Genomic DNA, 14,931 nt, shown 5'->3' with positions numbered 1-14,931 from the left:
GTCGACCGTTTCGGCCGCATGGGCTCTTCCTCCTGCGGTGCGTCACCCGGCTCCGGTGCCTCGGCCTGCGACATCAGAGGGCTCCGTCGGCTCTGCGAGAGCGGCATGACCTCGTCCTCACCGATTTGAATGCGCGAGGACAACAAGCGAGCGACCGCGCCCCCGCTGCCCGAAGAGGCAGCCGACAGCGGGTTGGCGGAGGCCAAACTCAGCAGCGCACCCTTTTCCACTGACGTCGACGGTGGCACTTGCGCACTGTTTTCGGTTGCTCCTTCTTCCTCTTCGCCTGTGTAGGGCTGACATTTCCAGTCCTCCTCTTCCTTCCCCCTCAGCCGCCGATCACGGCGTCGCCTCGCAGCGAGGAAGCACCACAGCAGCACGAGAAGGGCAATCAGGAAAAGGGCACCGAGCAAGCATCCCAAAATGATGGCGCAGATCCTGTTGCACGCAGATCTTCTCTGTGGTCGAATCATGCACGCGCCGTTGAGTGCCGCAGCGCGGCTGTGAGAGGCGGGCTTGACAGAGTGCAGCGGCCCCACGGCGGCGGCGGCCGTGCTCGTGACAGCGACGGAAGGCATTGTCGAGGAAAGGGGGAGATACAGGCCGTTGAGTGTGTGTATGTGCGCCTGTGCGTAGAGCTGATGGTGGAGCGCCGTGGAGTGGGGTCGCCGAAAATGCCAAATCCAGCGGACGGGTGAGCGGCTCAGGTGCGTGTGCGCGGAGAGTGAGTGCCGAGGAATGCCGATGCTGGGAGAAGGAGGGAGAGGTAGAGAAGGCGGTGCGTGGGGAAGGGTGTGGGAAAGAGAACTGGCACTTTCTTGCTGCCTCGCTAGCGTAGTCTTGCCGAGTGAGGGACGCGGGGAAGGGGTGGCGGTGCTCAGAAGGGGCGGTGCGAAAGCGGCGGCGAGCTCACCAGTCCGAGCGCAGTGGCGGTTGCGTGCCTGCGGGCGCAAGAGACCGCGATTGGTCTTTCCCCCGGCACGCACGTAGGGGGCGCTGTACAGAGGATACCACCGCGCGCCACGCGGCTACTGCGACAGTACAACGGGGCTGTCCAGCTTAAGAAGCACTCCGCCCGTTTCTCGCTCTGGGGCATCTGTGCACGATGGCCCCCCTACCCGCCCCACCTCCGCCCGCTGCAGCTATGTTCGGACTGAACAGCGACAGCGCGCGCGCACGTGTACAATGCTCGATGAGATGCAAGACAAGACAGAAAGTACGAAAACAGCAGAAACAAGCGTAGGGGTGTGTTCGGGGTCGGGGACGGAGGAGGGGAGATGCTTGTGAAGCGAAAGCGAGAGCACAGCACGCACAGTCCGCCGGGGGGCAGAGGCCTTTGCATCTCCCCCTCCCCCCGCACTCTCCTCACCGTCGCACAACGACCACAACCACACTCACTGTGGTCCAGCCTCGTCGGCTAGCAGCCCACATGTCTACCGGCCATCCGATGGACACGCACAGCAGACGCTGAAACAAAGAAAGGCAGGGAGTCCCACCAAGGAATACACACCTCCCAGTCGGTGCACATGCATATATAACAAAGACAAAACTCGCGGCGTGGCACCTATGCATGGGGAAGGGAAGGCGACGACGACGGCTCTCGCAAAGGGGGCGCACACCAACGTCATCCACCTCCTACAGGTGGTCGAACGCATGCAATCAAATATGATGACTGCAAGAGAAGTATCACATACACCTCTGCCATTGTTTCGGATCAGAGCGACGCGATACAGCACATGTCGCTCGGGCGACAGTAAGGAATCACGACCGTCTGCGGCGCTAGGCTCCACGCATGTTAAGCACGAGCTCTCCACATCACTACGGCAGCCCATCGCCACCCGTCCCTTCTCCCCCCGCGCTTACACCACACAACTGCAGCGCGGTGCCTGTGACCTCCCCTACCACCCCAGGAGGTGTACGCGACACCAGCAACCGCCACGTGAAAGGGTGGGGGTCCATGAAAAGCAAGAGAGGGGGTGGAGCATCGCCGTCAGCAGTGGCCGCAGAGACAGGTCAATCCAAGCAATGCGTGAGAGCAGGTAGTGGGGAGGCATAGCATCGCTTTCGCCGCATCGAGACAACAGGAAGAGGCATGGGTAGGGCACACGGCTCACGACTACCACAGCACCACCCCCACATACAGGCATGCGCAAAGGGAGAAACAGACAGGCCCCACATGCGGTCTCTCAGCAGATATGGGCACAGCCATGTCAACAACAGAGCGGCAAGCGCGTGCTCCTGTGCGCATGTCGCTCTCTGCATGACACCCAGCGCGAGCAGCAGAAGAAACCGCAAGGAAACGTGTGTATCCCACGTCAAACAGCAGCGAGGAGCAATATCGCGTGGGGAGGAGCAACCCGCAACAAAAGGGCAGGAGGGCAAGGGATACAGAGCGCGCGAGAGCCCCGGGAAGTCCCTCCCCTCGGCGCCCGCGAACACACACAAACAACATGAGACGCGCCGACACGAATCTAGACGTACGTCCAGCTGCTGGTTTTCCCGTCGTCTGAAGGCGTGTCGGTGACCTGATAGCACCCGCCGTGCCGGGCGACGCCAAGGCCCTGCAGCGTGGCCTGGGGTGCGGCTGCGGACTCTCGATGTCGGCGGGCAGGCCTGGGCTGGCGCGGTGCGGAGGAGCCCTGCAGCCATGATCGCGTTTGCACCGGCTCGCCGCGAATCGTGTCGGCGATCAAGCGAATGGGTGCATCCCGCCTACTGTGTTTCTGCTTTGGCTGCGTTGCGGCGGTGTTGGGCGCGGTGCGGGACCGAGACGGTGCTGCATGCACGGGTATTGCAATGGGCCGAAGGACGCCAAACGGCGTTGGGTGGAGCCCCGCTCCTGGACATCGCCATCGCGCAGCAGAGGCAGGTGACCTGTGGCTGTATGCGTCTAGTGGCTGACTTGTTGTTGGTACAGTGACACACTGAAGAAAGCGAGTCGGATCATGAGTTAATGTAGCCGCGAGCTGATGCTTGTGCCAGAGTCTGGTGAGGTCACAGACATCGATTTCCGAAAGGACTATCTGTGCCATTGTCATCGACCTAGGCGGTAGCGTGACGTGCATTCTTATGTTTGTGCTGCTGTGTGCAAAACCAAAGGAAGAAGAGTTTTAGACGCAGCTGCACGCGGAACGTTGCGCTAGGTCTGCTCGTGTTCATCGTACAATCTGATGTAGATCTGTGCGGGAACGCAGATTGCCGACATGTAGAGTGCCATGGGGATGCAACCGCATTCTTATTAGAACAGCTATGTGTTAGGCGCTGCCTCCGGCAAAGACTTCCTTATCCAGAATTTTACTGCAGTCACGAACTAGGATAATTGGTGAAAATCGTTGCGGTCCTTCTGCGTCGAGAATTCGCTGGGACCATGCAGCTGTGGTTACCGAGCGGCCGAAGAAGCACAGTAGCGTGGCGGATGCGGAAACTGATGCGCTGTTGGATACTACATGCCACACCCTTTGCGGTGAGAAGCCAGTGACTGCTCGTGTACAGGAAAGGATTTGTCCTATTCGGCTGCTGTGGGATTTGGGCAAAAGTGAGTTGAGGCGGAACTCACCGCAGCCCAGCCGTGGCGTAGAACAAAGTTCAAAGCTGAAATGGCGGCCTGTTGGCGCCTTTGATGGGGAGTGGAGGGATTGACTCTTTTCTTCCACGCTCCCACATACGCGTGTCTTGTTGCACAGATAGACGGCACAGGTGGGGTGGAGGTTGTGGTACATAGGTACTTGTGGGCATGTTCACACGTTCAGGTTTTTCTGCGTTGGGATTCAGTCGGCGTCAGAGGTGAAATATGACCGCCACCGCATTCGGCTCCACCAGGTCGGGTGCAGCACCTGTGCTTCTGTCCCCCCAATCTTACTGAGGTGAAGGTCCTGCTTTGACCTGTGGATGCCAGCCATCAACTGTCTCTCTGTTTGTGCACGTTACCATTTTCTCCCTTTCATCAGAAAGCGAGTCACTGAACCGGTCCCTGGCTGTGACCAGTGTTCTTGTTGGTCTAAGCGTACCCGGCTCTCTGCTGTATAACGTGATGGAGACTCCACACGTCACACCCCGCGTGGTGCAAAGCACCCTAGACACACGTGCTGCAGCAATGCACGGACTCAGTCGTCGGAGTACGGCCTCTGCCACAAGCTCTACCTCCCCCTTCCCGCAGGTCGCCTCACAGCCGCTCTTCCATTCTGCCGATCACCACACCTCGTGCATCCCTCGTCAGGCGACTCAGGCCCCCTCCCCCACCAGTCTGGGCAGTGTGAGGGCTAGGTGGGTGCACTCGAGCCACGCTGGCCGTTCATCTATCACATTAATGGTAAAAGCCTATTCACTGTCACATATCACTCCGACGCAATGCCATCCAGGACCTGATCACTGACATCAGTATCGATACATTGCTCTATCCACCCCTACGTCGTAGGTGGTCAACCCTGCCATCACCGGAGATGACTCGGTATTTTGGCAGGAGGATAAAGCAAGATAAGGGTGCTGTCTGGCCTCCACACACACACACACCGAGTGGGGATGCTGGACCCTAGAATACCACGCACGTTGGTGGTGAAGTTCGCCGCCATGAGGCGAGCCAGCCTTGGAAACTCACAAAACAAATCTCGTCGAATGCTTCGCAAGGGTGTGCAGAGAAAATGTGAAAACAGCAAAGTGAAAAAAAAACAGAGCGACACTCACACCGCTCCATCACCAGTTCGGGTAGTCTTTTCAAGGAGGAGGGGGGTCCGGTGAGGAGTGCGCTCGTAGGGAATGTAGTCGATGCTCGTCTTACTGTTGGGCGCTTTTCCACCATGCTGCGGCATTCCGACAAACGCACCGACGGTCGAGCTGCTCTTCTCACCGCCTGGGTGGCAGGCCGTTATGCTGCCGTGTTGGTGGGTGCTCGGATCGTAACGTGAAATGTACACGGCCACGAGATATCGCCCGTAGATGTGGTAGATGTTTGAATCTTCCCTGCCCTCTCGGGTCGCTTGCTACTCCCACACACGGTCGCCAGCGGCCTCGTTCGGAGCAGAGTCGGCGGGTGAATACATGCACCTTGAAAGTATCGCGCCACGGAGGAGCATGACGAACCATTCCAGCGGCGTGTCGCCCAGTTCGCCGCCGGTCATGCTGAAGCGCATGCTGTGAATCATGCGCGCATCCGCTGCCTCGGCGAAGACGCCAGAGCTCGAAAGTGCCGATATGTCTATTTCCTCCTGAGAAGCTGCTGATGGGCGTTGGCGAACCTCGGGTGCGGGCAGTGGAACGGGTCCTGCGGCGATATACCCCACTCACTCCTCGTGCACCATCTGGCCCGACACTGCAGCGGCTCCATGCTCACGCCGCTCGATGCCGCCTCACGGGCTGTGTTCGGCTGCTGTGATGAAGGTAGCTGGCGACGCTCGTGAAGAGTGCCAAAAAGGCAAAGCAGTCGGCAACAGCAACAAACAAGAATTACTGGCCTGCAGGTGAATACATTGAGCGCTTCAGCTTGTGTTGTCGGTGCGCGCGAGCCACCGTTGTCCGAGGAATGTTCATGGTTACTGCTCAGTGTCGCCGAGCACCGCCCCCTACCTCTACCTCCGTTCTTGAGCAGCTTCCTGTATTTGCGAGGCCCCTCGTCAGTCCTGCGAGTTGGACCAGGTATCGAGGCGAGAAGAGCGAGGACGGCGTCCGGGAGAAGAGAGAGACATCAATGATGAGCGTCCCACGTTTCACTATCTCAAGTGGGACGTCATTTTCAGAGCCATCCATTCACACAATTCTCACGCTTGCCGTCGTGGAGCCAACCGGAGCCTTTGCCGCACTCGTCCCATGAAGAAGGGAGAGAGAGAAGGGTCGTCTGGTCTCTGCACATCGCTTCTTCATTACGTGCCTGTGTGGCGAACTCCTCTCCTCGCTTTCCTCCGCTACACTTTGGGCCACTGCGCCTGTGAGTGGTCGGCCCAGCTGACCTCGTGAAGTGGGAACCGAAAACACCTCACGTTCGATTCGTCCCACAGCCCATCGGTGCCTGCTGCCGTGAGACACCATGGCACACAGAGAAGCAAAGAAAAGAGGAAAGGCAATCACGCTGATCCAAGTTCGTTCCCCAAGGCAGCGTCGGCGTCGTCCCCGTTACCCTTAGCTCCACCATCACCGCCGCGACGTGGACGCCGGAAGCGGCGCCGCTGCCCCTGCGCGTGCAGCATCTCCGTCTTCACGCGCTGCGCCTCTGTCATCTGGCCCCACGACGGTGCAGACGCCCCAGCGTCCTTGAACGCCATCTGGTTCGTGGTGCTGTTCCACTGTGTGGCGATCCAGCGCACACGCTTCAGGTAGGCCAACACCTTCTGCTGCTGCTCGACCTCCTCGTCGCTGCGGCGCACGGCGCCGCTTCCGGCCTCCGAAGCCACGGTGGACGTAACAAGTGACAGCATGCGACTGCCCCACGTCTCCTGCGATGGCAGTGCTGCGGTACTGCCTTCGCCGGGGACAAGCGCGTCCGTCGAAGAGTCATTGCTAGCTACCCGTATGCTGCGCAGCACCTCTTTTTCCTCTTGCGTCGCCGCACTGTAATGCAGAATGGTGCTCTCGAGCCGTGTGTAAACAACGCCGTGTGTCTCTTCCTCCCGGTCGTAGATGCGCTTGCGGCGCAGCATGCGCGACGCGTCCGCGTCCGCGACTCTCACACTGTTATTCACCACAGTATCGCCCTCCTCCAGCGCTCCAGCTGCGCCGCTGTTGCTCCGCTTGGCCGCCTCTCTTCCCCTCTTTTGTTTTTCTGACCGCGCAAGCTCTTCGAGCTGCTGCTGTTGCGCGCCAGCGCACAGTCGATCTTCGATAATGCCAAACCACGGCTCCAGCATCTGCGCCAGAGTCGCGGGGCCGATCGCGTTATCCAGCAGTGCGGCGGCAGCAGCGCGGCGAACCAAGGCAGTCGACTGCTCCGAGTTCGGCGACGCCAAGTCCGCCGCCAGCGGATCAGCGACCGTCCACTTGCGCTGTGCCGGTACGTGGGCGTATCCAGCTCTGTCGATGCCGCTGAAGGGAGAGCGGTCCACCACTGCGGTGGCCGCACCCAGACCTAAGGTTTCAGCCGCTACCTCGTCACCATTCAGCATGTTGTAGCACGAGCGCACCGCCGCCAGGAGCGGGTAGCTGCTCGATCCGTAGCCGAGCGTGTTGCCCTCTGACCGCGGGTCGTCGGGATCGACGGCGGCGTACTGCCGCGCCTGAGCATAGAGCGGAACCTTGCGCAGCAGCAGGTCGGACCCCCAATGCCGTGGCGGCGACGTCGACGACGACGACCCCAAAGCGCTTGCACTCGCCATACGCGCGCGCGGGCCCAGTCTGTAGCGGCGATGAGAAAGAGAGAGAGAGATGGAAAAAGAGACAGTGAGTTGGCACTGATTATGAGGATGCCGGCGACCCGGTGCGCTGCTTTTCTCTCGCTGCGTCTCTGGTGTGGTTCTGCTTCGCTTCGTAGCTGAGATGTTGGCTTTGTGGGTCGGGAGAGAGCATAGCGAGAAGGTGGGCAGCGTTTTGGTGGGAACGGGCAAGGGCGAGGGAGGGGTTACAGGCACAGGGCAGAGGACGGAGGAAGGGAGAGGATTAGAGAAGGGAAACCATCATCTGCTAGAGGGGCCTCCCTCATGGTTGTAGGATGCCGCGCTGAGTCATTCTGACAGCATCCTCTTCGAAGACGACAAGCCTCCACCTACCTCAGGCAAAGAAGCGCATAGGGGTCACCCGCAGTAGATTCATTTTTTCCGAGGCTACGCTTGCTGCCGCGTCTATCGTCTCTCCTTTGGGGAGCCTGCGTGGTTTCGTGTGCTATCGGCCTTGCCACGTGGGAGCTCACAGACACCGCACACAACACGGTTGCGTCACACGTGCAACCGAAAAAAAAAACATTCGGGGCAAAAGACCCGCTGCCGTGGGAGGCGGGGAGATGGAGAGAGAGGTTCACAACACGTGGGCAAGACGCACATCGACTTTCTACGGAGCAGGGCAGCACAGATGGCGAGAGGCGATATAACGAAGAAAGCACACCTACACACACCAGAGGAGCCCCTGCAGTCAAGCGTCCTCCGTTGTCGAGGTCGGAGGCAGGCCAACATCCGTCCACTCCGTCACGAGCGGCTCTTCATACTGCACCGGGGCACTGCCGACCCGACCGAACACGCCCATCCGACGCATAGTAATGGGTGCAGCAGCCGATGCCGCGGCGCCACCTCCTGGCGGACTCACACTACCGCACAGTACGCAGCTGGGCCGGATACCGTGCAGCAGTGGTCCGTTTGGCTGCAGCCGGTATTGCGAAGGTGGGTCAAAGTCGAAGAGCAGCTTTAGACGGGCCTGCGACACCGACAAGGTTGGGTCCTCGATGTGCCACAGTTGGTGGCGGTACATAGTATCCTGCGACATGCAGAGGCAGAGGATGAGAAGGGTGGGATAAAACAGATTGTTCCCTGGCGTCTCTCTGACCTTCCGGCCTCGCAGGCACACGTTGGGTGAGTAAAACACAAACGTCCGCAGCGTGAAGCATGCGGGCTCACAAACCGGGGCCGCTGTTCCCTAAGCACAGAGGTGACGGTGCCAAAGATAGCGACGACAACAGCCTCGCCCTGTGCCGGCGCAAAGCTGCGATGGCACAAGAGAGGAGTGAATAGCATGTAATGAGAGAGATGGGGAGATAAATCCGTGATCAGGTAAGAGCCGTGGAGACAGAAAACAGCAGGAGGCAACTGTTGGCAAAGGCGCCATTTTCTTCCCACATTCGCAGGCGAAGCTCACGTGCAGAAGAGCAGCAGGTGTGGGCGGGGAAGGGGGATGGAAACAATCAGTGATCCGCAGTGTCAATGCCGCCTACTACGAGAAAACTCGTGAAGAGAGGAAAAAAAAACAGCGTAGCAGCTGGGCAGTCCCCGACAGTTCACTGGAGCACGCTATCACACATGCGCTCATCATATCGGCAGTGAAAATGGCGATCTCTGTTTGTTTTCTCTTTCGTCTTCCTCACTCTGTCGTACATCGCAAGGACACCGGAGTATTACACGAAGATTCACACATGCACACTATCCCTCTTCGAAAAACGAATCTGTGGGCCACGCTGATGCAGCATGGCCGGGGGGGGGGGAAGAAGGGAAGCGGGGAGAAGGGAAGCGTTTCCTCTGCTGTACGACACACAGCTAATGAGAGATAGCGAGAGACATCAAACTCGCAGACCACACACACACACAATCATTCAAGGACGCATCCCCACTCCCGTCTCCGCCCTCACCCACCCCCACAAAGCACACATTGCCTATTTATTCGAGTTCTCTTCGCCTGTTTCTTTTTTGTCTGCGTGCATGTCTTCTAGTTTTGCTAGCACACAGCGTCACTGACGACGCGGATGCCACCGCTTTCTCTCTCTCACTCCTTCACGTGCGCTCATGTCTGCCATGGCACAGCTGGGCATAATCTGTCCACAAGAGCCAGCCTTGTCTTCTCGTGTGGGTTCTTTGCCGTCGCCGCTCACAGCCGGTGAGGGAGTTGGATAGAGAGAGAAAGGGAGAGGAATATATAGGAAAAAGGCAAGGAAAACCGCTTGCCTGCCGCGGATGTAAATATATATATATATGGGTGTGTGTAAAACAGATGCTCCTTGGCCCCTCTCTGGGTATTTAGATAGTGTCGCTGCCACTTGCAGATGTTCCGCGCGCGCTTACACCCACACACAAAACAGTCACGCATCAGAAGAGGCGCGCACCCAACCTAGAATAAGATTGTTGTGTGTGTCTTCGAGGAAGAACCCATGCGGGTTCGAGTACTCATGGAGGAGGAGTACTCGAGTAAAGTTGCGCAGCCGCGTTGCGGCCCTTCGCTGTTGCTTCGCAGACGACTCCTTCCTGGTGGCGTTGCCGTCGCGTAGGGTGTTTCTCTTGGTGTCGTTGTGCGAGTCAGACCTTGTCAAGTAGCGCAGCGTTTCCCAATAGGAGTTGTCCCAGTTTTGTTCTACAACAAACACCTTGTAATAGAGAACGCTACACCCGCGTACCACCTCCTCGCCTTCCTCGTCTGAAGATACGTTATCACAGCCGCCGCTGGCAGGGCGTCTTGCCGTGTCGTTGCCAGTGGCGTTCTTCGGCGGCGTCACGGCGCCACTCACAACCTCGCTCTCCTGTGAAAGAAGCAACCGTGGCAACGTCGACCCAGGAGCCATGGGGTGCCGACCCTGTGCCGAGGCGTTCTTCACAATAAACCAGTGCGCTTCCTTGCCGGCTGCGGCGACGCTGTCAAAGGGGCCGCGCACCGCCGTCACGACCGCGACATGACCAGACGGCAGCGTCCGCGAGTTCTTGGCGTACACGACAATGTCGTGGGGTTGCACGAGTGCCTGACGCCAGTTCCTTTGCCGCACGCTAGCTGAGAGGTTGTTGGCCTCGCCATTCAGTTTCATCACGGGCATATCTTCGCTGCTGTTCTGCAGAACCTGAGGTGGCAGGAAAAGATTTGTGTACCGCTCCAGTGGCACGACGGAGCTGCCACGACCTCCACGACGCCCGTTCACGGTGCTGGCGGTGTCAGTGAGAATGATATGATCCGCCCTGGGAAGGGATGGGAAGGTCAGCAGCGATGTCAGGATCCAGTAGCGCCGAGTGTACTCGAGGGCCTGCCATTGGGAACCGGTGTAGAGCCGCTGCAGCCCTACAGACACGAAGTGCTCCATGTGATCCCCGCCGTAGTCGTTGCGGCAGTTGCTGTACGCCGCCACGCCTCTGCTCTCGCCCAGTAGAGTGCCAAACGGCGTGGTGCACCGCTCTGCTCGCATTGGAGCAGAAAGACCGAAGACAAAGTAGAATGTGACGAGGAGCAGAACAACAGTTAGCAGTACCGCCAACCACTGCTGATGGCAGTGATCGCGGATTTGAATGATGGGCGAGGCAGCGTAGCTCCACAGCGGCATCGGGTCGCTGCTGAGTCTCCCGTTTGTGCTGCCGGTGATAAGAAGGTCACTTTCACGAGTGTTTCCTACGCCGGCGCTGCTGCCGCCCTCGCCGCCGTTGCCGTTGCCGTTGCCGAGGGTGCCGTAGGTGCGGTCTCGCGGGAAAGTGAGCGGGCCTGGCCGTGGCTTAGAAGGGCGGCTACAGGCGCCACTACCGTCACTGTTACCGCCACCCGGCGGATCCTGCGGTGGCGAGCTCATTGCTCCGCGACTGCGTTCTAACAGAAAAGAAAAAGGGATTTGTACAGGGGGGGCGTCGGTTGCTCTTGCGCTTCAGGCGGGCGTGAGAGAGAACGCTCGTAATTAAAGAAGACGATGAAGAGGCCGCGACAGTGGAGATGGACAGGGGTAGGGTAAGAGAGGGGAGAACGTTGACAGACGTCGGTGCTGCCCGCAGTGGCAGTCGTCATGAGACCCGAGCACACGCCTCAACACAGACACGCGAGCCTTGGAGAGAGACACAGAGTGACGCACAAAATAAAACCATAGACGAAAAAAAAGAGACTGGAATCACCCACTGAAGAACCCGCCTCACCCTCGGGGGGGGGGCGCGTGCATACACACACACATCACAGGTATAATGGCCTCAACACCCCACTCCCACTCCAATGCGAGATGGCGAGGGCAGAGAAACAGACAAAAAACTGAGATGGGAGGAGAGGGCTGCACAACACACGCAAGCCGGTGAAGGAAAGGCAAAAATACTGGACTGTCACTCCCACAAGAGCACGTGCGACCAGCTCATAAGTCAAGAGCACGGGCGCCCCTACAAGATCACTAAGGGAAATATGACACACACAAAGGAAAGAAAAAATAACGGGCAAGGGATGGCAATGCATGCAGAAGGCACAAAACACACACAAGGAGAGATGACCCATCAAAGGGATGCCCAAGGCCGCGGTACGCAACGCTATATAATATATAATATATGTGCCTACACGGAAACGGAATCGCAGTGCCGAAGTGATGCGTGAGAAGAGGACAAGAAGGTGAAACACAGGTGACGGCCGCCCTCGCCTTTCCGTTTTCGTACGAATGATATGGTGGCTCAGGCTCCGCGCACCACCAGTGGGCTGTGTGAGGGCCAGATGCGATATGCTCCGCTCACGATATCCCTCTGCCTATCTCATGAATTGGCGTAGATGTGCTCAAAGCCGCATGCCACTCCGACGCAACGCCATTCAGGACCTGGCCGCTGCCGTTAATAGTGAAACCTCTCTCTGACCCCCCCCCACGTCGTAGGTGCTGCCCTCTGCCACCACTAGAGGTGGGTCGGTATTTTGGCAGGGGGCTAGAGAAAGATAGGTGGGCTGCCTGGTTTCCCTTCACACAGAGAGAGTGGGGGGAGGGGTGCACTGGACTCTGATGTTGCGTTGAGGTGTCCCCTCTCATCAGTGGCACACAGCAAGGGGCTGAAATCAAGGAGACTGTTTGCGCGTCTCCACGCTGCTTCAGCTGTGTGGAGAGTCGCATGTACCACGTCTTTCCAACGGCGCCGCACCCATGGATGCGATGACAGTTTTGAGGTTGGTACGTTCAGTCAGTCGTCCCTTTTATTCATATTTGTGTCTGGTTAGAAAAAAAAGGAAAGGGGCGTGGCCTCCGCCCCGGGGCCTCGATACTCGCGGAGAGGAGCTTGAAAACGACGAGGAGGCGGATAAATAGAACACAGATCGCAAGAGGTGAGAAGGGAAAGGGATGGTGGGAGGGGCGAGACGGGTGCGGATGCGCAAATCGTCCGCGCGCCTGCTAGCTTCCATCTTGTCCACAGCGACAGGAGACAGGATGTAGCACATCATCCACCAACAGACCCCCCCCACACACACCTATATATATATATATACACACATACAAGCGCAGTCAACCATACGCCTCGCCATCGTAACGCACCCAGCCCTGGATGCCATGGAACGAATCCTCGATCGTGTACTGCAGCGGCCGCCCCTCCGCTGATTCAAGCACCACCAGCGGCAGTGAACGTGAGTAGTTGTGGTATGGATCCGGCCACGTCACGCTGTCCCAGTTTTGCTCCGCAACGTACACAAGTCCATGCCGCTGACGCGGCTTAGGCGATGCGGCTGTGGCCGCCATGTAAGAGTCGTCCGCCTTGACCTTCGTGGTCATCTCCACCTCGACCACCACGGAGACATGGCCGTAGGGGAAAATGCCCGCGCTATCGCGAGGGTAGATGAGCAAGTCTCCGACGTGGGGTGCGCCGCCGCCGTAACCGAGGCTCGCGCCATTCTTAAACTTTAGCAGCGGAGCCGTCGTGGCGTTGTCGAGGAAGGTAACGTGGGTGAGAGAGTCCCAAATATCTGCGGCGCCATTCACAGCGCCGAAGAACGCGGGGGCTGGCTTGCCGCGCAGCATCCAGTACCGCCGGGCGTATTCGACGCACTGCCACTTCATCCCTGTTTTCATGAAGCGAGTCGTCGCGTGTGGGGCATCCAGAGCCGTCCGCGCCCCTGGTGGGAGCGGAATCGCCATCTGGTACTGTATGGAAGAGATGCAGGTGTCACTGTTGCAGTTGCTATATGCGAAAACACCATCGTGGGCTCCGAGGACCGCTCCAAAGGGCTCCCTTCCGCCTTTCTGCAGACAGTGATGGCCACGACAGCTTTCAGGGAGTTGCGACAGCGGGGTCTCAACAGAAGTGGTCGCGGGCGCGGCACCGGGACGCAAATGGGAGCTATCCAGTTTCATGTACACGACAAGGCCGATCGTCGCCCAGATGAGCAGGGCAACGAGGATGCTGGGGGAGCAGCGCGCACGCCAGTGTGGTCCGCGGCACCGCTCCACCTCCGTCGCTTCGTGTAGAAGCTTCATCGCGTACGCATCGCATATCGCTGCATTGCTTGGGCCCGACTCCTTTCGCGAGCGGGGTAAGACCTCGTCCTGCAGCAACGACGACGACGCCGGCGCTGACGAAGATGACGACGAAGGGCGAAGAACGGTGGCAGCGGCGACGTCGGCACGACCTTGGATGCCGCCCGATGGCGGCCGGCGGCTACGCATGGGAATGAGAAAGTGCTAGTGAGAGCAAAGTGATGCGAACGCCGTGGTTGGTTGCGTGTTCTGCATGTGGTGTGCGAGTGTCGCTTCACAGGGGCATTCGAAGGCAAAAGGAAACACGAAAATATCTGTGCCAGTTCAGAGAGAAGGGCGGAAGGGACCGCGTGTAAATGCGCCCTGCGTTGAATTACTGCGCAGAAACCTGAGCGACTTTCGACCTCGGCGAGCGCAGTGCTTCCGCTGTACAGAGGTGGCACGAACACGAGCAACGACCGTGGCGCCTCTGCACAGAGCACGCGACCACCCTCCGCTTCGTTGCAGACACGAACAGCATTACCATCGCACATGCCGATAATAGCGTCACAGAGAGGCAGCTCCCTTGATGCATTCTCATCCTTCAGAGGCCGTGGCGCTACCATCGGTTCACCCTTCTTACCTTTTCCATTAGGGGTGATCAACTCTAGTGAGAGCAGCGCATGTGTGGACTTGCATATGTTTCCATCCATCGAAAGCAGTCATAGCTTACCGTGTGTACTCGTGCAGAGCACACGACGCATCGCACACATGAGGCTCCATCAGAGACGCCAGCTGTTGTAGAGAGAGGAGGGGAGGTAGAGGACGGAGGCACATGCGAACGAGGCGTACAGGAGAGCCATGCACGTGATGACCGCATCAACAGCGCACCCATACCCCAGACACTCATGCACACCGTCAGAGGCACACACCATGCACAGAAGAGGCATCTCAGTGAGGGTTTGAAGCGCGCACGTCTCAAACAAACACCAGGGGCAAGGCGAAACAGTCAGCGATAGCAGCAACTGATGCATGTTGCCCAACTGTTCGACCACCGCTGCTCGCGAGCTTCCTCTCCCCTTTCCGCACACCTCCTCCCCGGACTCTCGCCCTCTTCAACTCGTGGGCAAAAAGAAAAAGAGGCACAAACACAAAAGAGAAAGACGAGG

At 58.6% G+C, this 14,931-nt stretch overlaps 4 protein-coding genes across 4 annotated transcripts; all 4 read right to left on the bottom strand.

Annotated features, from left to right (window-relative positions):
- Nucleotides 1-6,053: 6,053 nt before the first annotated feature.
- On the bottom strand, nucleotides 6,054-7,298 carry LMXM_32_2880 (conserved hypothetical protein; the record flags this gene model as incomplete). Its single annotated transcript, XM_003878497.1, has 1 exon — nucleotides 6,054-7,298. One exon carries the CDS (start codon nucleotides 7,296-7,298, stop codon nucleotides 6,054-6,056), a length of 1,245 nt encoding a protein of 414 aa, XP_003878546.1.
- A 748-nt stretch (nucleotides 7,299-8,046) lies between these two features.
- Nucleotides 8,047-8,394, bottom strand: LMXM_32_2870 (conserved hypothetical protein; the record flags this gene model as incomplete). The annotated part of the gene is made up of 1 exon (XM_003878496.1): nucleotides 8,047-8,394. One exon carries the CDS (start codon nucleotides 8,392-8,394, stop codon nucleotides 8,047-8,049), a length of 348 nt encoding a protein of 115 aa, XP_003878545.1.
- A 1,303-nt stretch (nucleotides 8,395-9,697) lies between these two features.
- Nucleotides 9,698-11,158, bottom strand: LMXM_32_2860 (conserved hypothetical protein; the record flags this gene model as incomplete). The annotated part of the gene is made up of 1 exon (XM_003878495.1): nucleotides 9,698-11,158. The coding sequence occupies one exon, from the start codon at nucleotides 11,156-11,158 to the stop codon at nucleotides 9,698-9,700; it is 1,461 nt and encodes a 486-aa protein (XP_003878544.1).
- A 1,659-nt stretch (nucleotides 11,159-12,817) lies between these two features.
- On the bottom strand, nucleotides 12,818-13,972 carry LMXM_32_2850 (D-alanyl-glycyl endopeptidase-like protein; the record flags this gene model as incomplete). The annotated part of the gene is made up of 1 exon (XM_003878494.1): nucleotides 12,818-13,972. One exon carries the CDS (start codon nucleotides 13,970-13,972, stop codon nucleotides 12,818-12,820), a length of 1,155 nt encoding a protein of 384 aa, XP_003878543.1.
- Nucleotides 13,973-14,931: the final 959 nt, after the last annotated feature.

The sequence above is a fragment of the Leishmania mexicana genome, chromosome 32 (assembly GCF_000234665.1).
Source record: "Leishmania mexicana MHOM/GT/2001/U1103 complete genome, chromosome 32".
NCBI lineage: Eukaryota > Euglenozoa > Kinetoplastea > Trypanosomatida > Trypanosomatidae > Leishmania > Leishmania mexicana.
Note: the sequence above shows the minus strand (reverse complement) of the source record. Positions and strands in the feature narration are given on the sequence as shown.